At 34.5% G+C, this 24,675-nt stretch overlaps 1 protein-coding gene across 4 annotated transcripts in view; it reads right to left on the reverse strand.

The window, feature by feature from the left end:
• The window catches only part of LOC129805817 (serine/threonine-protein kinase grp), a 56,412-nt gene extending 31,777 nt beyond the window's left edge, over positions 1 to 24,635 (reverse strand). Inside the window, exons 1-4 of one of the 4 annotated variants that reach the window (XM_055854002.1) lie at positions 24,495 to 24,635; positions 13,779 to 14,210; positions 1,142 to 1,365; positions 777 to 954 (exon numbers count right to left, since the gene is read on the reverse strand). In XM_055854002.1, the coding sequence (XP_055709977.1) occupies positions 777 to 954; positions 1,142 to 1,365; positions 13,779 to 13,891 (515 nt within the window). In that variant the 5' untranslated portion in view covers positions 13,892 to 14,210; positions 24,495 to 24,635. Of the gene's footprint in view, positions 1 to 776; positions 955 to 1,141; positions 1,366 to 5,213; positions 5,237 to 9,499; positions 9,639 to 10,442; positions 10,604 to 13,778; positions 14,211 to 24,494 lie in introns of those variants that run through there. The other 3 variants (XM_055854003.1, XM_055854004.1, XM_055854006.1) reach the window with 3 other exon arrangements.
• Between the last annotated feature and the right edge of the window lie 40 nt (positions 24,636 to 24,675).

The raw sequence follows: 24,675 nt of genomic DNA on the forward strand, positions 1-24,675 counted from the left end.
TTTTCATCGATCGACCATGTTTTTCAATGAAAAACACAAATAGGTGTCTGTTGTTTATTCGTTTTGTTTAACATTTATGTCACATTTCTGACTAATTTTAGTTAAATTAAGTGCTAATTTTTATTGTTAACGGTACATGAAGTTTTCAAATAAAATAATTACCGATTTAGTGATCATAAAGGGTTATTCTGAAGTGTCTGCAAATGCTTCAATAGGAAACCCGGGAAATATGATTTTTTTGGAGAGATTTTCTTATTGTTTTAGATGGGACAGGAGAAGAGATCACGAATAAGAACAAATCCTGCACTCAAGAGCAACTCAACAAGGTTTTGGAAGCCTTTAGTCCCGGTTTCACTTACACTGTGTGTCTCCAATTAGAAACTTTCCCTTGTCTCCATTTAGATTAATATGCTTCCAATAGAAGCATTTTACGCTCGTGTATTATTCTTGTATTTAAGAAGTTTTCAAATTATATCTAAAGAATTTTCACTAAAGAGTAACTTTCTAGAAGAGCCAAGGAGCAAATTTATGTAATTATCTTCAGAAAAAATATAAACTCAATGTGTTGAATCTTCTGTCAAAGTTAAAGCGTCTGGAAAATGTTTTGAATTAGGACATTTACCGTATGACTTTTTTTGCCCCTTACAAGTCCAAATTTTTAATTTTGATTTTTTCCCGAGGAATTTTGCAACTTTGATGCATGTTTTTCTTTGAAAATTTGCACGAAGAAATAAAAAGATTAAAAAAAAAAAAAGAAAACTTAATACTAGTGTTACCTAAACATGGTGGCCATACCAAAGTCTGAAATTTTTATATTATCCCTCTCATCCAGAAGAATATTCTCAGGTTTGAGATCACGATGAGCTACACCACGGTCATGGAGATATTTTACACCGGACATGAGTTGCATAAAATACCTCTGTGCTTCATTCTGTGCCATTCCAACATCAGGTTCTGTATTAGAAATCATGTGTTTTTGTGTGAGAAAAAAATGAAATATAATTTATGAAAAAAATACATGTGGTCAATTTAGTGAATTTTTCATGCGATACCTCTAATAAACCCACTGAATTTATGAACTATTCATCTTTTGTTGTAACTTTTCTTGCTTTTATTAATACAGCATCAAAAATAAACTCACCTATTCGATCAAAAAGTTCACCACCAGCAGCATATTCCAAAAAGATATACTCTATCGATCCTTGACTTCTCTTCCCATAATACCTCAGAATATGAGGATTCTGAAGTATCTTCTGAATACAGACTTCTTTTTTCACCGATACCGCAGCATCGGGATGTTTATCGAGATTCACCATTTTCATTGCCACTGCCTCACCAGATTGATGATTTATCAGCAATTTCACCCTTCATTGAATCAAACCAAAAGCAAAAAAAAAAAAGATGCAATAAAATGTTTTTGGGAAAACATTCTTGTTGTTTGATCAATGACACCAAGGACAGAAATATCACTCCAATTTTCTATTGATTAACTTACGAAAAAAAAAAATAAATAGAACTAACTCACACTCAATTGCTATCAATTTCATCCCTATTTTCTCTTAGGCATTTCTTTCTTTTCCTTCTTTTCTTCAGGCGTATTTTACTCACAGAGTCACACACAAGGACCCCAAAAGTTCTCTTATATGCCACATTTCCCATGAGGAGACAAAAAGCACATTCACATAACTTTCCACGCATGAAAAAAGAAGAGGAATGATTATGGAGATAAATGGGACATAGTAATTTTTCCATTCCTCCCTCAGGTCCTTGCTTTCACTCCCTCTATAATGGCACCAAGTTATAAAATGTCCAAAAGTCTCACTGGAACTTTCTCAGGGATATCAAAGTGAAAATCCCGTTGGACAAGGAGATAAACTGAGGAAATTGCATCAATATTTAATGATATGAAGAAAACAGTAAAAAAAAAAGAGGAAACCTACAAATATTGCCTACACCTTTCAAACACTCAATTGCCACTCAATGTTGTCACACACGAAACAAGGATATAACAAAAAAAAAATAAATTTGAGAGTAAACCCCAACTCAGTGGAAACTCCTTCTGAAAGGAGCACATACTCACGAATTTTACCGGGGAGAGAATCTCCTCAACATCTTTTTGGTCACCCCCCCCCCTACCCCTCTCTCTCTTTGTGAAAATCCACCAAAAAGCAATGAGTATAACATCGAGTTTACTCACAGGGAGAACTCAAATTGCCGGCAACAGAGAGCGAGAGCGAATAGATGAGAAAATCAATAAGTTGCTGTTGCTGCCTTTTCGCATTGAGCATATCAAATACATATACAAAAAAACAGGGTGACTCACTGATACTACCCCCCCCCACAATTCTTTTACATCCCCCTCTAAAATAATAATAATGGCAACACCTGTCAACAGAAAATGATACCAAGATCTTATTTTCAATTTTGAAAGAAAAAATAAATAAAATTGTTCAAGTTTTTGAAGTCATATGAAATCTATTGCCCCAAAGAATTTAGAATTATTTTAGATAAAATCTATAGGCTACCATTAAATTCCCTTCAAATTGGTTAAAATTGAGTTCAATGCTTCTTACAGCTGAATACATTAAAGAGGGTGGAATAAGGATTATGTTTATGGTAAATGAGATTTAAATAAGTAAATTTGTGATGGCAGGATTTTGATACACTAAGAAAAAAAACACAAGTGTTGAATTACCTCGACAAATAACGATATTGCTAATCTTTTCCGGTGTAAATTTTAGAAAGTAGGATTTGAAACTACACAGAAAAAATATTTGGAAAAAGTGTTCGTAAATGTTTGTGAATTTCCACTGGGAACTTACGTAAAAAATACAAAAAAAAAGTTTGTAAAAGTTTGTATTTGTACTTTTTCACAAACATTTGTTTGTCTCTTTTTGTTTGTCTGAAAAAAAAATTACGAACACTGAGTGAGAAAAAATCCCCTGTATTATTGATCCGAAATCGGTGTAAATATTATGCTTTTTAGGTGTTTTATGGGTTAAAGTTACCCTTTTTCATGTTAATTTTACACTTGAAAAGGTGTAAAATGGACATTATAAATTTTCATATATTTTTACACCTAAAAATTGTTAATGATACGAGAAAAAAAAGTTATCGCACCCTCTTTTCTCTCAGTGAACAAATTACAAAATTTTACGAAAATTTTGTGAGAAAAGTACAAACTTTCATGAACTTTCTTTACGTCACGTCGATTTGAATAACTCTTGCTCGATTTCTTTCTCAGTGTGGTAGGGTAAATGTCCTAATTTAAAACCAATTTCAGACGCTTTAACTTTGACAGAAAATTCATTAAGTTTAATTCTTTTTTGAAGACAACTACATAAATTTGCTCCTTGACTCTTCTAGAATGTTACTCTTTAGTGAAAATTCTTTAGATATAATTTGAAAACTTCTTAAATACAAGAAAAATACGCGAGCGTTAAATGCTTCTATTGTAAACAAATTAATCTAAATGGAGACAAGGGAAATTTTCTAATTGGAGACAAATATCACCATTAATCACCATTTAATCTGTTGAATTTTTATAATAAAAATAATTTAATTTGAACCAATAAGTGTTTTGCCATCGAACGAAGATAGGAAAAGGCGGTCTTTTTTGCCAGGATAAAACAACTTTCTTTTTTTGCAGACACGTTAAAGCAATCAGGGTATTTCCTATTTGTTTAATTGGGGTCTTATGGCAATCCGTTGTATTTTTTGGTAGGGTGAGACGGAATAATTCGGAATTGTGTGTATTTCGAAATTTTGATATTTCTTCACTGTTTTCGATGGTCAAAGAGAAAAAGAAAGCTACGAAGAAGTACAAGACTTTACAATCGAAAGTACTTCTTATTTTTTCATTTGCCATCTAAAACTGTTAGGAAATCTCAAAGTTTCAAAATACACATGATTCCGAATTACCCTATCTTACCCTAAGAATATCTCCTGAACACATTGTAGGAATTATAAGAAAAAAAAGTTTTATATATTGTGTAGAGCGTACGGCCTATTCGACACATATCAACCCAGACGACGGCCGTAACCCACTAATCACAATCCTTTATTCGTTTGTTACGCCTAACTCCTACCATCCTTATGGGTTGTGAAAGGTTGCTTTGGGGCTGTTACTATTAGGTAATTGTCCTCAGTCTTCAGTGAATGAGCATCAGTCACCGTGAACGGTTCACTCTTATAAAGTGAAAAATGCGTGGCACCTTAAGTTCTCCAATTTTCTCCAATTTTATAACTTTTTAATATTATTTAAGTGACCCCATGAGAGCTTACAATTGTGCAAATTGATTCATCTCAATCCTTAAATTCTTTAGATCATGGATATCATAACTAAAGCACTCGAACGAACTTGAAATATTTCAAAAGTAGCTACAGTTAATATCATCTTTAATACATTTTTTGACTTCATTATCATAGCTAAATATTGTAATGTTCCAGTCTGCTCAACCATATCCGATTAATCTCAACATGATCTATTTTTACTAAAGGTTTATTTTTTATTACTTTTGTAATTTTATTTATTTATTTATTTATTTTATTTTTTGTAAATTAACCTTTTGATAATTCAGTACTCGTACTCATTTAACATATCTTTCATATATAGACGAAGTTCAACTGATACTGAACGTATTTTGTAATAAATTACTTCTCTTGATTAATATTTTCCAGGATGCTTTTTCATAAATTTCTATAAAATTCGCATTAGACCTTGCAAGAACTCATATAAGCTTCAATTTGCAGCTTTTGTAAATTTAGAATTTCTTAGAGATTCCTTAAAAAAAGGATCTTCCTATTTATCTAAAAGACTTTGCATTTATCTTCTATGTGTCAGCCCGTTGTGCAACTGATTTTAAATAAATGTTAATTAAGTACAAGTTGTTATAAACTCACTCACAACTGCCACCTTTCGTAATGTGGTCAAAACTTCTTATAAGACCAAGATATACCTTACTCCACCATAGTACAATATGACTATATGAAATTCATCACTTCTAGTGTGAAAGGAACATTGTCACAACTATTGACACTTTAAGAACTTGGCATGGCACAACTATTGACACTTTCAGTAACAATGTGGGATATGAAATTTAACTACCTCTCTTTATAGCAAAAGGTAGATGTTAGAAAACATGAAATATGTTTGCATTTTATTAGATTACATTGAATAAATTTCAATATTTTGACGAGACAAGTGTCCCTACCTGCCTAATAGGTGTTCCTTCCAAAGTACACTTCTTGTGTTTTTTTTTTCTAAATATCCCACCTATATACTATGGCGTGAATCATGCCGGATTTTTTATATTTTATAACCGATTTTAAATAAGCGTTATAAAATATATCACTAATTAGGCACCTTTATGGTGTACCAATTGTCAGAATTCGGAAAAATTAATGGCGAAAATTATAGGTCTCATGGATGCTACAATCCTTTTAAAAATCGTAGGTTCGTACAACCACCAGATGGAGTGTGGAAGAGGAATTCTAAAATGGAAAAAAAATTCGAACATACGAAATTGGAAGTCAAATCTCTTGAAACTCTCAGATTGAATTTTGATTGTAATTGCATTTACTGTAATAATGTAAACCAATAGTGACTGATAGTGTTAGACAGACCTGCGGCGTAAGTCGTGAAGACAGCATAACATAATTATATTCGAATCGAAATAATAGTTATCTATTCCCACCAGTTTCCCATTAAACCGTCTCTTAGCTTCAGACGCAAGTCTGTCTAGGGCATTACATCTCTCAAAAGGCATAACGCAAAATAAAAATGTAAAAACAATTTACAAAGTGCTATTTGGTACAATAACTTTTCTACTCATGTATATTACGTATCTAAGAAATTCCTTTTTGAGATATTTGCACAAAAATAAATTAGAAGAAAATTATCTGATGTATGAAAGTAAAATTTATGATGCGCTGCACATTTTTTTTAAAAAAGATATTTCATTAGACGTTATTACATTTTTGTTAGACTAGACGGCACCTTGCTGTTCTCATACTTTGTCTACATTAAATTAATGTTAAAGCATTGCATCTGCTCTTCTTTTGTTAAAAATAGAACCACAAATATATAAGTTCTACGATTTAAAAATGAGAATAATTTGCTGAGATTTTTATTGTATGTATGTCATGGAAATTCCTATGCAAACCTCTTTTTGAGAAAACAACCAAAAAAAATTTATAATAATCATATAGGGTAGTGATATCACTTTTAGTACCATGTTACATTTAACCCTTTAAGGACGATTGGAACACCGCGGTGTCCCATAAAGAAAATAATTTTTCCTGACTAGCTATTGTTATTTTTTTTTCTTATGTCTGTACATAATTGCAAAGTAGAAGGTTGAAGGAATCTAGGATAGTTTTTGCACGTCTCTAGCTATTTGCTATGTAGTAAATATTTATGCTCAAAAATGGCGAATTTTTAAATTCTCAAATTCATAATTGATTTTATTTATTTTTTTACTTCCAATATTTTTTAAGCAAAACCCTTTTGGCAATAAAAACTACAATACTCATACGTAATATTTTTCATTATAGCGAAAAATATTATTCATTGGTATTGTCAGAAGAATTACTTAAATTTTTGGGCTATTTTTGTCCCTATCGTTCATAGAGGTACAAAACATACCGAATCAGATTCTGTTGGACTTTCCAAGGTTAGATGTAAGACTTATCATTGATTATGTTTCTCAGTTTAATTTTTATTGTTAATTTTCAGTTCGTCAAGTTTCTCGTCGTAACCCTTTAACGACGAGACACTTTTTATCGACTGAAAATCAACAATAAAAATTAATCCCAGAAACATAATCAATGATAAGTCTTACATCTAACCTTGGAAAGTCCAACAGATTCTGATTCGGTATGTTTTGTGCCTCTATGAACGATAGGGACAAAAATAGACCAAAAATTTAAGTATTTTTTCAAGATTCCTTCTATTTATTCTAGATTCCTTCAACCTTCTACTTTACAATTATGTGCAAACATAAGAAAAAACTAACTTTAGGTAGTCAGGAAAAATTATTTTCTTTACGGGACATCGGTTTTACAATCGTCCTTAAAGGGTTAAGGAGTTACGAGGGATCACGCAGACTAAATAAAACAACATATTTTCTTTACATCTTTTTTCAAATGAATTCAAAAAGATTTACAGTGCGATGCAACTTTACAGATCTCGTCTATTAGTCTATTAACTTAAGAGATTTGCGATGCAACTTTATGAACGAGATGTCAAATCTCGTAATTTTATTGACAGGATCTATTTAGAACGAGATTTTATATGAACGAGATTTGCGATGCAACCCTGAGTGGTGAATTTTATAAAATATGAATTCCAACCTCAAAACGTCTCATAACTATTGGACACGTTTAGAGGTGCCGCAAAGTACGAGATTTTCTGTTTTTGTGTGATTTTCGAGAGGAAAATTTAAGGAATGGTTTTCTTAATAAACATTTAATTTATTTATTTGAAGTTCAAAAATCTTTAATTCATTAAAATACCTTTTTTCTTGGAAAATACAATATATATTTTCTTCTTAGAAAATAGTGCCTTATGAATTTTCCTTAGCGCAATCTCAAGTTTCTTTCTCCAATTTGATAATTCTGTTATTACTGGTTGTAGGAATTTTTCTGCCTCTACTGATCGCATGCTCCGGTCCAGAGTAATTGGAAGACACTGCTCAGGTAAAAGAAATTGAAATTTTCGGCGGTAGAAAATTTTAAAATCCTTTTCTTAATACAATTTTACTCACTGCCAGTGAAATATTTGTCCAATCTTCGACAGAACGAGTTATTTTTGCAGGGGCGTCCTCTTTACCCGTGTCACACAAAGTTTTTATCCAATCTTCCCCGTTACCTTTTGGATCCTATTGGATCATGCTTCGTCAACAGACACGTTTTTTTTTTTGATAAAGTTTCTGATGAAATGGATGTAAGCTTTGCTTGGAAGTTGTGCTCTACAAAGACAAGAAACACCTCATCCGGGTTGATCTTGACTTCCGTTTAATCCCTGAAGATATCTCTTCTGTAAAAGAATTTGAACATCAGGAAAAATCTAAAGTCACCTTTTGATTGTGATTTCTTGACCTCAAAGAATTATTACTTACCAATAAACGCACCTTTTTTTGCACATTCCTTTGGCCATCGTGTCCTCGGAATCAACGTTTTCACTAAAAATATTAAATTTTCCACTTTTTTCTTATTTTTTTTTTCTTTCCGCCTTCTGCTTTTCAAAAAGGAAAATAACGCGGAAACTAAATGACACCCAAAGCTTGCATGGTAGTCTCGTTCAAATAAACTCACCTTATAGAACTTAATCTTGCATACCAAATTCTCATAATTCAAAATTTGACATCTTATCTTATAAGATACGAAAATAAAGTTGCATCGCTCTGTTAATTCGATTTATTAACCGTTGGAAAGGTCTCGACTTAAACTACAACATACTAAAATTTAAAGAAAAAGCATCATGTAGTTTCCGAAATATTTGATATCAAAATTTGAAAAATCAATATTTCAATTAATCGGACCTTCGGTTAAATCGGATGAAGTTGGGCTGTCATAAGGGTTGTAGTACTCCACAAGAGCTTTCCAAAACAACATTTTTTTTTCTTCAAATTCTGACAATTAGAACTGGAGATATGACCATTTGAAAATTAAATTTTAGACCCCTTCTAGCTCGGGTTACAGAAGTCGGGGAGGGGCTTAATTTTTTTTTTTTTTGATCGGAAAACTTTTGCCCAGCTATCACATACTAAAATGTTGAGAGTGATCGATGCCATAGGCGCTGAGTTATTCAGAAAACAAAATTTTGGGAGTGTTTCTAAATAACGAAACAGGATGGTGTGACATCAACTTCTAGCCACATATCGACATTTCACCTTTGCCGAAAACCGATTGTTGATATCTCTCCGTTCTCTCTCCAGAAATGGTTATACGACGGACGGACGGGATGTCTACGAAAATCGATTTTTGGCGCATGATATTCGTGATCTATTAGTGTTAAAACGTGTAAATCCAAAATTTGGACCCAATCTGATGAGGTCGGGTATCACCTAAGACCACAAAAACTGAGATTGTAAAGAATCTCAGCTAAAAATGTATGGTTCAAGCACAAGTTTAACTCGTGAGCTAACAGGAATTATTTGATTTTTTGATACAAGATTAATTTATACTTTGAATAATCTTGTCCACTGCAATGTAAGCTTTTCCAAAAAGGTCTCCTAAAATCAAGTCTGCATTTTATAAAATTTAGAGAAAATATTCTGTTTTTGAGACGTTTTGACCCACATAACCCCTTGATGGTAACATTAAATTGGACAACATGTCACTAATTTGGGCCACTACCCTATAGAAAAACCTTTTTTTTTATTATATACAAAAACATTAAATTCTGAGGAAATTATTAATAATTTATTGTGAACTTCGATAAACAAAAATAAATAAATAATGGGAAGAAAAACGCCAAAAAAGTTGTAAATCTTACAATGAAAACTTTTAAACTTTCCACATTATACGTCTTTGGTATTTTCACAGAAAAAACTGAACAAATTGCTATCACATGGCTTCTGATGCGACTGAGCACATTAATGTGGTCAAAAGGACCATCAGAGTACAACTGACGGTAAAGACGAAAAAAATAGTGCAACTTGAAAATGAGATTGAAATGAGTGATTAAATGTAGAAAAATACAATTATGTACCGGTTTTGATGGCATTTTATAATTGTTCCCCCCAAACAAAAAAAAATCCCTCTCACAATTGGAATGCCGGAATATAGAAGATGACTTTGAAACAAAGAAACAAAATCGGCAAAATGTTTGGATTATATCCAGCGCAATTATCACACTAAAATTTAACATTTATTCTTTCTTGATAAATTTTATATTATCTCTCTTTCATGGAGACGACAATCTGCTGAATTTTTCTTTTCTTTTGTCTTATTTACTTCTGTTTGTCGCCCCCCAAGTAGAATATAAATTCTACAATGCCTGAAAAATAATCATGATAGATAGTAGCAGCAATTATATTCAACTTTTCCCACAATTCTCAGTTTTTATTGCCATACCAGAGAGAAGAAAACTTTCCAACAATAAATCACAAAACTATATAGCATTTTCATTTCTGAATTCGCACAAGAAGTTTCTTTTTGTTGACTTTTCCTCAGAAAACTAATTGGAAATGTACTGTAATTGAAATTATGAGTCACCCTGTGCTATTTTACTCTCACGTCATCCCCTCTAAAAATTCCTATCAACATTTATTTTTTCTAGCTCTTAGTTTGATTTCTCAATTGTTTTCTTTTTTTTTTTTTTGTTGCAAAATAAACTAAAAAAACTCATCTCAACTTCGCAATCAAAATTTTCTGTAGAAGAGCACAGATTCCAAAATGCATTTTCTCAGTCAAAATGTAAAAAAAAATAAACTCACACACTTCCCCCGTCATGAATTTTCCACCACTCTCGAGATCAATTTTAAAACTGTCCCCAAAGCCAAAAGGGAATCCAGCATCAAGCCCCAACCCCTTGCTCTCACTCTCTTACTCTCAGCCATCGTACAATTTTCCTCAGAAAAACGTGAGATGGTATTTCCTAAGAGAAAAGAATGGAGTGGAAAAGAGACAAATCTGCCTTTTACTTTGCTCCAACTCTTTAAACACTTATTATAACCCATATTTTTTTCAATATTTATCCTCAATATAATAAAAACATAATTAACATTATCAAATTTTCTAACTTTTAAGGCAGCTAAAAGAAAATGTAAAATGGTAGGGGAAAGTACTCTCCCTTCGAACGTTCATGCCTTCGAATAATATGAATTTTCTTTTATTTTTCCTAAGACACTTACACATTTCTATTCTCTATTAGTTGGCTTGTCATTAATTATTCATAACTATGTGATAATCATGTGGAAATCTCTTAAGAAACGTAAAAGAAATTCATATTATTCGAAGGCATGAACGTTCGAAGGGAGAGTATTTTCCCCTATAATTATCCACCTGTGCGTCGTGAGATCTGTAAGTTATAAGGTTAGGGATAGTGATATATGAACTGAAGGGGACCCTCTCTTTTACAACCTAAATATTCATTTGCATTGCAATCATTTTCAACGATAGCGAATGTAAAATGACTAGGGGAAAGGCTCATAATTTTGGACAGTTTCTAAATTTGGACACTTTGAGGGTAAAATTGGACACTTAAAATAAATTGATTAAAATTATGGATTTCCATTCCAATATTTGATGAATAATGAATTATATTTTAATATTTGTTCTTTTTGGGAGATTTTAACACTAAAACCGTTAAATTTTGAATATGTTTTGAGTTAAAATTGCTTTGTTGAAAATTCAGTGTGAGCAATTGCTTACGGGAAATATGACAGAACTTTGTGTTTGCTTCAGTCTTATTTAGCTGTGATGAAGTACTATCAATGTTTCTTCACTTTTTTTCAGTGATATTATTGAATATTTGTTGATTATTGTGTTGATTCACATTAATGGTGATTTGTATATTTGACCTGAAGTGAGATTTGCCTTGTGAATTACGTTTTTCGTGTGAAAAATGGGAAATTTTCTATGAGATTCACCAATGAGGTGATACTTCTTATTTTAGACAGGTGTTTTTCTCTCGAAATTTCGTGAAGTTTTAGCTTTTGTGATGACTATGTTGAACAAATGCATGGAGAAACAAAGAAACATCATCTCTACGTTCGATATGTAGTGAGAAAAGCCTTAAAGGCTCCCGGAAAGGCCAAGGAATGTGTGAATCCGCGCGTACTTGGAGTACCAAAGTCAACTATCTTTAATGAATGATGTGGAAAGTTTCCAGGCTTCTTGTGACATTCCACGTTTCCCTTACATGAACAGAAAGAGGACTTGGTAAGATTGGTTCATGAAATGAAGAACAATGGGCACCGTGTTGAGGCGGATTAGCTGTCCAAATTTTAAGCCAAGTTGTCCAAATTAATAACCAAGTTGCCCAAAATTCGAGTCAAATTCACCTCTACATATCAATTCATTTTTAAACGTATTAAAACTAATTTTAGTAAAAATAAGACGATAAATAGCTTGCCAAGTTTCTAAACAACCCTTTTGAAAAGAGAGTAACAAAAAAAGTCAATTAGTATCGAAAATATCGCACTTCAAACTTGAAACATTGATGCTTATAAGTAGACTGGTCAAAATTATGAGCCTTTACCCTACCCTATTTTTGTTTTTAATTTACGACAGTCTGTAATAAAGTCAATCAAATAACAACGAAGGTCTGTGGTCAATGGATCAGGTGGTTGTGTAGGGAAAAGCGTGCTACCTTCGGACAACTCATTTCATGGATGTTTTCGGTAAAAATTGAGGTAAGTGTTATAAAATAATGGGTCAAATTTATTAAAATCATAATGAAGAGATGAGTTGTTCAAAGCTTGAGTAGTCCGAAGGTTCGGTCTTTCCCCTACTTGCTCTATGATGCAAGCATCCCGGGTTCGAATTTCCTTTAGGTCACCAGAAATTCTTCTGCCATTAAAGGTGTTCGAATTGTATCCAGTGACCTACACTGCATTTTAAAGTAGACTCTTAATCGGGCATATGAGGCAAAATGTCATCCAAATTATCGAGAGATTTGGGCATCAAAATCATTGTAAATTCCACAAAAAAGCGCTTAAATGTAAAGAATCACGATAAAACAAGAGGAACTACAGCGAATTTGAACATATTTGCTTTAAAATCAAACGTGAAAATTGTCAACATAATTTTGCGCCCTATTGAAAAAGAGCCGATTGAGAGAGAGTCTACCGTAATTTCAAGTGGCATAGGATTGACAACCCCATCCCTGTGTAACGAAAAATAACAATGAATGTTCCGAACTTCCCTTATGGAAGAGCTTAGAGTTCTTCTATGGAATTTTATGCCACAATTATTATTATTATTATTATTATTATTATTAACGTATAACAAAGGTCTTCGCTGAAAATGTTTTTAGCGATATTTTGTTACATTTTCGGGTATATTTTGCAGATAGTCCTAGTGAGTATTTTGTCCATACATTATGACGACCTTCAAGGTCACTTTGACCTTTGAAGGTTTAACTTTGATCTTCAAGGTCAAAGTTAAATAGCTCTAGCTATCTTATATCTTGTTTGATTTGTACAAATATGGATTTATTTGAAAGGTCTTCGAATTCAAAAGGTAATTTGTAGGATTATCTTTTGAAATAGGGGAAAGTGGGGCTACTTTGAGCTATGGGGCTAGATTGTTATACGACTTTCCTGCCTATTTCTAAATTAAGCTGGACCTTACAGTTATTATATTTAGATCCACAATTATTTAGTGTATCCAAATTACATCATGTTAAAACCCAGTTTCCATTAGAAATATGCGAAAAAATCTTATAACACTGTAGCCCCACAGCTGAAAGTAGCCCCATCTCCCCCTAGTTATTGTGAGCCGAGAAACAGAAAGTAATGCTTTGTCCCATGAATTTTGCACCGACTAAATTCGAGCAATTCGCGAAGTTCTATTCACTTCATCCCATCCCTTTGTAATGTGTAAAATGTACCACAGATCTCGGTGTATTCATCCCCCTCAATTTGGGAGGCTGTGGAGGAGAACTCTCGCTCTCTGATGTCATGACAATCTTTTTCACTCTCTTTCATACACCTCTCTCTCTCTTTTAAACATCAAAATTATGCCAGTTTATCTCACTCTCTCACACATTATCAATTGCAAAAGAAATTATTGAGTAATATAGTATAGAAAAAAAAACGAGAACTTACTCTCCATATGCTCCTTCCCCGAGAGTCTGTGCCAGCGTCCATCCCTCCACAAATTCTCTTGTCCCGCCACTGCTGCTGCTGTTGCTCTTGCTGCCATTTTGTGTGGCTGCCATCACTTCTATCTCCACACTCTTCACAAACCACGTATTTGATTTTTTTTCTTCTTTTTTTTTTGTTCCTCTAAAATCTCCCTCCAGAGATAATTTTCTCTCTCTCTCTCTCTTTTTCTCTTTTGTGTTCCAAAAATTTTGCCACACAAAAAAATCACCGTTTTATTTTCTCTTCCCTTTTTGGTCACATCTCATTCTTCTTCCGCGTGCTTTGCAAATTTCTTTGCAAAATCATTTTTTTTTGTCTTTTTATTTCTTTTCAATTCTCCCATCCCATTTCCATGGAAATTTTCCTCTCTCCCCCTTCTGTTGTTGCTCTGGTCTGAAATGAGAGGTAAATCCAAATAAAAAATAAATACTAAAGGGGAGTGCGCTCTCAAAAGGAAACAGAAAGAGAGGATTATGAGTAGAAGACATTAAAAACACATCCCGATAGATGGAGCAAGAAAATATTTATCGATTACCCCTTCTTAACGTGCGCGCGAAATATGAATTACATTTGGAGAATCTGGCAGTTTAGAGAAGAGAGAGGGAGAGAGTTGCGTTTACACATTCTTATTGTTACATATCCACCCCCTCACTCTCACTCTCTCTCATAATCTTCTCTCCATCTCTGTAAACTCTTGTCCTTTGTTCTTTATCCCACTAAATCCAATTTAGAGAGGGAGAGAGAGAGAGAGAGAGAATTAAGGGGAGATCTCCAAAAATTCTCCCTCTGACGCACACGCAGAAAAATAAGGTCCCACAATGTCATAACCCTACTAGCTCCTGCTCTCCATTTCTCTCTGACTTCACCATACGCTCAAAAGACAGCGATTGAGAGAAATTTAACCGGCTGGTGAGAGAATAAGAGATAATTACCCAATTTTATCAATATCTCTCCCACAGTACCAAGGAAAAAGAGATAAAGCACGGAGGGGAGGGTGGTGGGAGAGAAATAATAACAATGGAAGAGCGAAAGAAATGATGTGCAAGCAAAAATTATCATTTTCTCAAAAATAATCATAATACACCCTTAAAAAAAGAACAAAAGTGCAATATGTAGGGAGAGGTGGGGCTACTTTAAGCTACTAGGCTAGATTGTTATACGACTTTTTCACCTACACGGTAAAAAATTTCGGCACATATTTGTTCCAAAAATTAGCTCGTCAACGGACACCATAATTTTTGGCATAATCTTGTTCATTTTACGAGACTCAAAAAGATACCCAATATTAGTAATGAATTTGTTTCAAAATGTAGCTCGTCCACAGACACCGAAAATTTTTGGAACAAATTTGTACCTTCTAGGAGGAACAAAAGATACCCAATATTAGTAACGAATTTATTCCAATGAATAGCTCGTCTAGTAGCGAAGAGGACGCCAAACCTGTGGCAATTTTCGTGCTACAGCAGACTCTCTCTCAATTGGGCATTTGGGGCGAAATGTCGTCCGGTTTATCGATAGATTTGGGCGTCAAAGCCTTTGTAAATTCCACAAAAAGCGCTCAATTATAAAGAATCACGATAAAATAGGAAGAACTACAGTGAATTTGAGCAAATTACCTTCATAATTAAACGTGAAAATTGTCAACAAAATCTTTTTCCCGATTGAAAAAGAGCTGATTGAGTGAGAGTCTACTGTACATGGTTTCACTTTTTGAATTCTAGATTCCCTTCCCCTCCTGTTTGCCAGTACTCGCATGTAATTTCGTCATGCACGCGTCTGTCCAACACAGCCGAGTGCAACAAATTCTATTCCAACTTTCAGGAATAAATTTGTATAAAACGAAATCGACTCAAATTTGTAGACATTCCACTGTATCAAAACGGTCCCAAAAGAAAACTAACAAAATTGCAACTGTATTTCATAGTAAAATTCTAAAGAAAACTTTTTGGAACAAAAAAATATCTTTTCTAGGTGCAAATCGATTCCAAAAAAACTTGTTCCAATATTTTGGTCAGTGTCCATAAGTTTTTACCGTATAGAGGGAAATGGGGCAATTTTGAAATTGAGATTTTTCACCTATTTAATCGTGATATAATTTAGGTGCACAGATTGAAAAGCTAAATTACATCATGATGATGATGATATGACTCAGTTCCACTTAAACATAGGAGAAAAATCCCAATTTCAAAGGTGCCCCACTTGCCCCTATTTCTAAAGAAAGCTGCTTCTTAAAATTATTTTATTTAGATCCACAATTATTTGGTCTATCCAAATTAAATTACGTTAAAACCTAGTTTCCATTAGAAATATGCTAAAAAAATCGTATAACAATGTAGCCCCACAGCTGAAAGTAGCCCCGCCTCCCCCTAAACAAATTTAAAAAATCTAATAACTTTATCAACAAAATTTTACACTCCTAATTTTACAATAATCCTGCTGCAGGCTTAAAAATATAACAACCATTTCAGGAATTTTTGCTATGTGTGATAATCTCTGGGAAGAAATTATTGCCATACTAATTAAAAGATGAAATGTTTATCACATAACTGTTTATATTGGGGCAAAATGTTTATCAAAAATATACACTCCGCCCCTCCGCCCACCGACCGCCTTGATTGCACAGAAAAACCCACAAAAGAACGTCAACAATTTGTGGGGCATTCACATTTTCTACGAAGTGTTTTTTTTATCTCTTTTTTTTCGTCTTCTCATAATTTCTTCCAACAACTGAAATCAATATCTATATTGAGATTAATACACAATTTTATGTTTATTGGCGTGCAAATAATCATCACAGTTTTGTCTATAGCAGAAAATTAACTGTTAAAATGCTAAATGAAGCATAGAGTTTTCTGATAAAGATTATTTTCTTGAGAGGCATTCTTGTGAAAATATGTAGACAAAAAGGAAATAGCTAATATTAAAGATATTTAATGTTTAAAAACAGATAAAGACTTTCTATTAGAGGGATCTTTCTTAATCAGCATAATTTTTTTCCGCGAATTTTAAAGCTCATTATTATCTATATTACTTTCAATATCATACTTATTCTGATGAGTAATCAACACAATCACTAATATACGGTTTTATACAATCAGTAAAAATTGGGCCAGATAAATTGCACAAAGAAATAGCAATGAAAAAAAATGTAAGGTCATTGTTTTCAGTTTATGGTTCTTATTTGAAAATGATAGAAAAAGTAATTTTTAATGTGTTAGGGGGAATCGGGGCAGAATTAGCCAAGGGTACAATTAGACAGTGAGATGTTATAGTTTACTTTAGAAAGAATTTTGGGCAATGCAAAATATCTTTTTTTTTATAAATTATATATAATAATAATAATGCTGGCACAACATTCCATGAAGGAACAAGGCCTTCCCACAAGGGGATTTCTAGACATGGATTATTATTTTTTCTTGAATGGTATATATAATTTATATAGGTATACTTATTCATTCATTCATTCATTCATTTTCAACCGCTTATCCCTATTGGGGTCGCGGGCCCATGACATCCAATCTAGCAGCCCACGCCTGTCGGTCCTCCGCCACTTCAGGAAGATGTTCGGGTTCGATCCCGAGGCGTTCCAAGGCAAGATTCTGAATTTGATTCAGCCACCTTGTCCTAGGTCTGCCTCGAGGCCGAGGTCTCCTCACAATGGCTTGCATAGCTTTTCTGGGGAATCTTTCTTCATTCATGCGTTGAACATGTCCATACCATCGAAGTTGTGATCTCTCAACCCGAAGAAGCAGCTCCTCGACTCTTAGTTCCTCACGAACGGCCACATTCCTCACTCGATCTCTACGAGTGATTCCCTTTACCGCTCGAAGGTATAGGTATACTTATATATTTATAAAATTACATATAATTTATAAATTATACCAAAAGAAAAATTTTATTTGTTGTTTAAGGGAAAGTGGCGCTATATAGTGTAAACAAAATTTTTCGCATATTTCTAATGGAAGCTCAATCCTCAGCAAGGCACTGATGATGACGTACCCAGGAGTAAAGGCAGGGAGGAAAGTAGTCCTTCAGAGAGTGAAGTCCTGTATGCGATTAGTAAATTGAAGGATGGAAAAGCTGCAGGAATTGACGAAATACGTCCCGAAATGCTAAAACTCATGGGTATAGCGGGTGTCAATTGGCTCACGCGTGTCTTTAAGGTGGCTTGGCAAAGTGGGAGAGCACCAAAGGACTGGCAAGTTGGGGTCATTGTACCCATATTCAAGAAGGGAAACAAGAAAGATTGCTCCAATTATAGGGGAATTTCCCTTCTGAGTTTGCCCGGCAAAGTGTATGCCAAAATCCTTGAGAGAAGATGTCGAGAAATAGTCGAACCCAGACTGGGTGAGGAACAATGCGGTTTCAGACCTGGTAGAAGCACCACGGATCAGCTTTTTACCCTGAGGATGATTGTCGAAAAGGCTTGGGAGTATGCAATTCCACTCTATGCTTGTTTCATAGATTTGGAAAAAGCATATGACCGAGTACCGAGAGAACAACTTTGGGATGTACTGCACGAGTACGGACTGGATGAAGAATTGGTAGGAGCCATTCAGTCATTGTACAGAGACTGTAGTAGCTGTGTTCGTGTAAACGGATCCAAATCGGAAGGTTTTCAAGTGAGTGTTGGACTGCGCCAAGGGTGTGTTCTATCACCATTGTTGTTCATAATATACATGGACAAGATTATGGAACGCAGTCGGGGGCGGAATGCGATTCGTATCGGGGATTTCAGGGTGAGCCATCTCCTCTATGCAGATGATTTGGTTCTTTTTGGATCTTCCGAAGAAGAGCTTCAGCGCACACTTGACCGATTTGTAAATGTTTGTGCCGAAACAGGTATGAAGGTGAACGTGGGTAAGTCGGAAGTAATGGTGATTTCCCGACAATCTGTGAAATGCACTCTACATGTTAGTGGAGACTCATTGACACAGGTGGAGAAGTTCAAGTATCTCGGGGTGTTATTCACGAGTGATGGTAGGATGGAGGCAGAACTCTCGTCGCGAATCGGTCAGGCTTCTGCAGTAATGAGGGAGCTTGGCAGAAGCGTGTTGAGGAAGGTCGAGCTTAGTCGATCGGCTAAATTATCGGTTTTCAAAGCTGTGTTCATTCCTATTTTCACCTATGGTCATGAGATTTGGGTAATGACCGAAAGGGTAAGATCGCGAGTACAAGCTGCCGAGATGAGGTACCTTCGAGCGGTAAAGGGAATCACTCGTAGAGATCGAGTGAGGAATGTGGCCGTTCGTGAGGAACTAAGAATCGAGGAGCTGCTTCTTCGGGTTGAGAGATCACAACTTCGATGGTATGGACATGTTCAACGCATGAATGAAGAAAGATTCCCCAGAAAAGCTATGCAAGCCATTGTGAGGAGACCTCGGCCTCGAGGCAGACCTAGGACAAGGTGGCTGAATCAAATTCAGAATCTTGCCTTGGAACGCCTCGGGATCGAACCCGAACATCTTCCTGAAGTGGCGGAGGACCGACAGGCGTGGGCTGCTAGATTGGATGTCATGGGCCCGCGACCCCAATAGGGATAAGCGGTTGAAAATGAATGAATGAATGAATTTCTAATGGAAGCTGGACCTAGGAAATATGTTAGATCCGTAATTTTTTTTGTTGCATTATGTTAAAGCCCCCTGTCATGTAGAAATATGCAAAAAAAAGCGTTTTTAATGGAGCCTTATGGCCTCTAATGGCCCCTACACACTAGTAGAAATTTCTTTAAACCGGAAATATTTGACAGAACTAAATCTTAGACATTGTAAGTGTTTGAACTTAGTACGTAACGTACTTCCATCCCATATCTTAGATATTAACTGATTTGGAGAGCATTTTAGTATATTACACGAGTTTCAGACCTGAAGCTTAGCCAAAGGGCTTAAATCCTCTAGTTCTTTGACAGGCAAGACTTATTTTTAGGAAACTATTGTTTAAGATTGAATATTAAGGGAAAATTGGCCTCAATTCTGAGACCAAGATCAAGATCAAGAAAATTTCAAGATTTTGATATTCTGAAATCAAGAAATCAAGATCAAGATATCAAATCTGTCAAATGTCTTGGAATCTTGAAATCCAAGACACAAACCGTGTGGATATCAAGATTTGCAATTCTGGAACCAATATTTCAAGATTTCAAGACGTCAAATTTCTTGTTTTCTTGAAATAATTTCAAGAACCTCTCGGAGGTGCTTGGAATTTTCAAGATACTAACAATTTGAAGAGTTTCATGCGGAAATTGTTTTTGATGAGGAATATTTCTATAAGAGATGATACAAAAAGAGAAAATTATTATGAAAAATGCTATATTTGATCTTGTAATTTAATCGTAATGATACATATTTCTAGATGTACGTTTCAAAGTACAACACCCTGAGAATACCTGCAAAAGAATCACATCTTGAATAAGCATTTTAGAGTTTATCACATGTCACAAGTTTTGTTTGCACTTCTTTTTCTTTTATTCCCAATTATGGACTGTAATATATTATTTAATACAACATATAATTATTTTTTCTAATTTATACGGCGAGTTTTCAACAAATTCGGCAAAGAAATGAAAATATTTGTTAGGAGTGACGTGTCGTTAAGTGTGGAAAATCTTGAAATCTTGGTTCTTAGCTAAGACATTTTAAGTTCCATTAATGTTTCGCGTCAGAATATGAAATCTTGATCTTGGTCTCAGAATTGAGTCCATTATCCATTAGATTTTAAAAATCAATAAAATTGTTTGTTATTTAGATTTTTGAGACCTTCGGGAACTGCGGCTAAACATCCAGTCTGAAGCCGGTATTTTATATAATGTAGAGACATTTTTAACAATAAAGGACTCCCTTTTTCACTTCTCGTTTCTGTATCTTGACAAATTAATTGAATATAACTGATCGAACTCCAGGAGAGAGCAGTTCGCACAATACAATTTTTTTTTTCAACTTATCACCATACTAGCTGCCAAACGGTAACAGATATTCACTTCTGGTCTTCGGTAAGCCCCCCTCCCCTCCATGTCAACATTATCTATCGTACTGATTTACCCAAATTACCCCTCACCTCTTCTAGACCCCCCAAAAACATGTTTTTTTTTTTACTTCTCTCAAACTTGGCCGTGACGATTTCGTTCATTTTTGGGTATATTTTGAACGGGTCCCGGTCAAAATCCCGAAAACCAAAATCCTGAATGGGTCAAAATCCCAGAAGCCAAAATCCCGAATTCTTAAGTGTCATAGCTACTCCCACGATTTCACCCGCGCTTTCTGGAGGCAAAGGGAAATCTTCTGTGACTTAGAAAATTATTCTAAACATTTTCCCCCATAGGGCAAGTGTGCCAAATTTCGGCAGTTGCATGCAAGCGTCAAAGTCTCAAGTTTGAAATGTAATATTTTAAATTCAAATTGATGTTTTTTTTATTCTTTATTCTGAAAGAGTATTGCTTGAAACCTTGTAAAGAGTTTACCGTCTTTATTTGCTTTAAAATCATTCTTAATTATAGATTTTAAAATAAATAAAAATATAGACAGAGCTTTGGTGCCCTATTTCGGCCACCTTCATTCTCATAGTTCCTTGCCCTTCGTGAATTCTTCCAATATCTTTTTCACGTTATCTCGTTCGTTGAAGCTACATTTTTTGTTATTCTTTTGCATTGTATAATCTCTATAGTACGTAAAATATAAAAGTTCATGGAAATTCGATGAACAAAAAAGATGTTCGAAATTGAAAGCTGGCCGGAATTTGGCACATTTACCCTATAATTTCAACCCTTTGAGGATTTTAAACATTCAGGATTTTGGCTTTCGGGATTTTTCGACACTCTTTTCCGCTTTTGGTGTCTCATATTTCTATTCTATTCCTTGATTACGCAAGGACTAGTGATAGCCCAGACAATTGGTTGAGATTCTTTATATGGGACCTAGGAATGCGTGCAAATTTGTTAATTTTATTCATTTCACTTAGACCGTGAAAATCAATTAGCTCGACACGATTCTTCATTCCCAAAACTCAACTTACAATCGAACTTAGGGGGAGGCTTTGATGTTTCGCACACAAAAATGATGTTCAAGTTCAGTGATTTTTTTGACTACCATACAAACCGTATGAATTCTCAAACTATGCCAAAAAATGTCTTACTTATAAGGTTCATAATCCCACCTCACAAAATTCCATTAATTCCTTACATTTTGCTCCAGAAGAAAATGAAAATTTAATGGGGATTTGTGCGATAGATCAATCAAGTTTCCATCTTCGCACACGATTCACGCCATCATTGAACACTCCATTTTCACCGTAAATTTTGAACCGGAAACTAAAATTTGCACATAATTGTTGAAAGGGAACTCTAATCTACTTGATTAAACCGTTTGTACAAGGAATAAAACATTTTAATATCACTTTTTTGGAACTTTTCTGAGAGATGTTTTATTGACAGTAAAAACCATTTTTTTTGCTTGATTCTATGAGAATTTCACTCCGGAAACGGTTAAATCTGATGAATACTTTCTTGAAAAGTCCAAATATCACCAAATTTACACGAATCAATAAGTTTTTAAAGCTAAAAATTGACTAAAATTCTGCAACCGAGAAGACCGCATAAGATTCTACCATTCCTCTACGGAGCCGCATATGCTCAAAAACGTTTGAATGCGCATTATTGAAGATTTCTCTATCCTTACAGCTACAGTAATCGGGATTTAGCACAGATATTGACCTTCAGCAGGTGAACAGGCCAAAATTTTCACAAAACAGTCTCTCACGGACAATTTCTTTTCACAATTACTCAACTGCGGCCTATTTGAGTCAAATCACTTCTTGTTTATCAACTTTAAGATTTTTAAGTTTTACTTTTTAGTGGTGGATCAAATCGATAGATTACAATAGATGTGAATATGAGGGATCGCATCTAAAATGAAATTTCCTAGAAAATGTGCGAAGAAGCAATGTCTTCTAAGTGCGATCGATCAATGTGAGTCAAGTTTGTGAAATTTCTTCCACTCACAAAAGCGACCTTCTTCAGCCCAAAAGGTTTTTACATAAATATAAACCCTAATAACCCCTCTAACTCCTGTGATAGTCGTTTTTCAGAAAAGTGATATTAATTATGCAAAATCCTATGAAGTATTACACAAGAAAATTACAATTTTGGACCTGTTTTTAATGTTTGCTTCCTGAAACTAGGAAAAAAGGATTAGACTCCCAATTTTTTCAGGAAAGGTGGAATTTAAGACTAGCTATTGAAATATATAGCCATAGGTAAAATTCGTAAATGAATACGGAAGAAATACGAAGTGTTCAAAGGTAGCGTATGTGCGAACGATCAAAGCTTTCCCCTATGACTTAAGCCGAGAGACAGGTTAACGTAATTGGAATCAAAATAATGATTAAACTACTTACCCATCAGTTTCTGACTAATCTGTTTTTCGGACTAGAAACAGTTTTTTTTTTTTAATTAGGAAAGTCATGGATATCCAGTCAAATCAATATTTTGGTTATAATTATGTTAAACCGTCTGTCGGCTTAAGCCGTAAATGTGTCTGAAACATAAGCTTATCTAGGCTTATCACTAGTCTTTTTTTTAAGAAAGGAAATTGTGCGAATTTGTTTTTTGCTAAATATCTCGATTTGTATTAGTAATTTCATCAAAATACCGGCACCTCATTTGCCAAAAGGAAATTTGGACCATTCAAGAGATTACTAACTGAGATAGTAAAGAGCAAACTGGTGAAATTATTTGATGTTTCTCTTTTGAGGATTTACGTATGCCATATTCTGAGAAGATTTCTGGGTAAATTGGAAATATTGCAGGAATTGAGAATTTCTGCAATGTTGGACTGAGTTACTATCTCGTAATGAAAATACCATTGGATTGAGTGGGAAAACTTAAGGGCTCTATAAATAAAGCTTCAAGTGAAAGCATTTCAATCATTTGCACCACATTCTCTGCTCCGAAATGCTTCCTCAGGAAGCAGCTAAAAGGCTTTATCTTGAATTTCTCATGGGAGACATTTATTTTTTCATAGTAATCTGGGGAATATTCCTCCCGGTTTATTTGAGTAAATAATATATTTGTTAATTTTTAAGATGACTTCACAATGAATTTTTGATCATTTCTCAAAACTCTTTTTGCCATGAGAACATCAGAGGTTGCTTCGATTTTTAAGAAAAAGATCTGAGACAGAAATCCCCGCACCGCAATTATAGGAGGCTTTGGAGTGAGAGAGATGAGTAATAAAACCGGCGCATCATCCAAGAAAATTCTTCATCTAAAAATTTTTCCAATCTCTTTTGCGTTTTTTTATAAGGTTTCTTAGTTCACTGGCAAAGCCCCCAGTCGGATCACAAAAAAAATGCCAAAAATGAACAAAACGAAAAATTTCCTGAAAATCACGTTTTGTAAGACCGGAACTTGAATTTCTTGCTGGCAAGAGGCAAAAAAAAGACAATTTCAAAGAATGCAGCATTTTGGAGGCATCTCATGTAGTTCTCAAGTGGATTTTCAAGTAGATTTCCCTGCCCTCTTGGTGGCCCCAGAAAAAAAAACGTGGCAGATAGCGTCAAAATACCAAGAGACTTTTGTGATGGAACATTTTTCCACGGCGTCGTCGTCCACCATAGAGCTTCTTTTTATCCCATTTCACATGCAATTTTCCCTGCAATTTCCCAATGTAAATCAATTGTACTCACCTGGAAATTGTTCAAATACAACTCCTGTTTGAGATTCGATGAAAAACTTTTAATTTTTGAGGAAAATTCACAAGTTTTCACAGATTTTTTTACGCACCACACGCCACAAAATCCGGCATCGACCTCTTCGGCGATGTCTAGTGTTGCCATATCCAACAGTCGAAATTCTTTGGATTTTCGA

This window comes from Phlebotomus papatasi, chromosome 3, assembly GCF_024763615.1.
Source record: "Phlebotomus papatasi isolate M1 chromosome 3, Ppap_2.1, whole genome shotgun sequence".
Lineage (NCBI taxonomy): Eukaryota > Metazoa > Arthropoda > Insecta > Diptera > Psychodidae > Phlebotomus > Phlebotomus papatasi.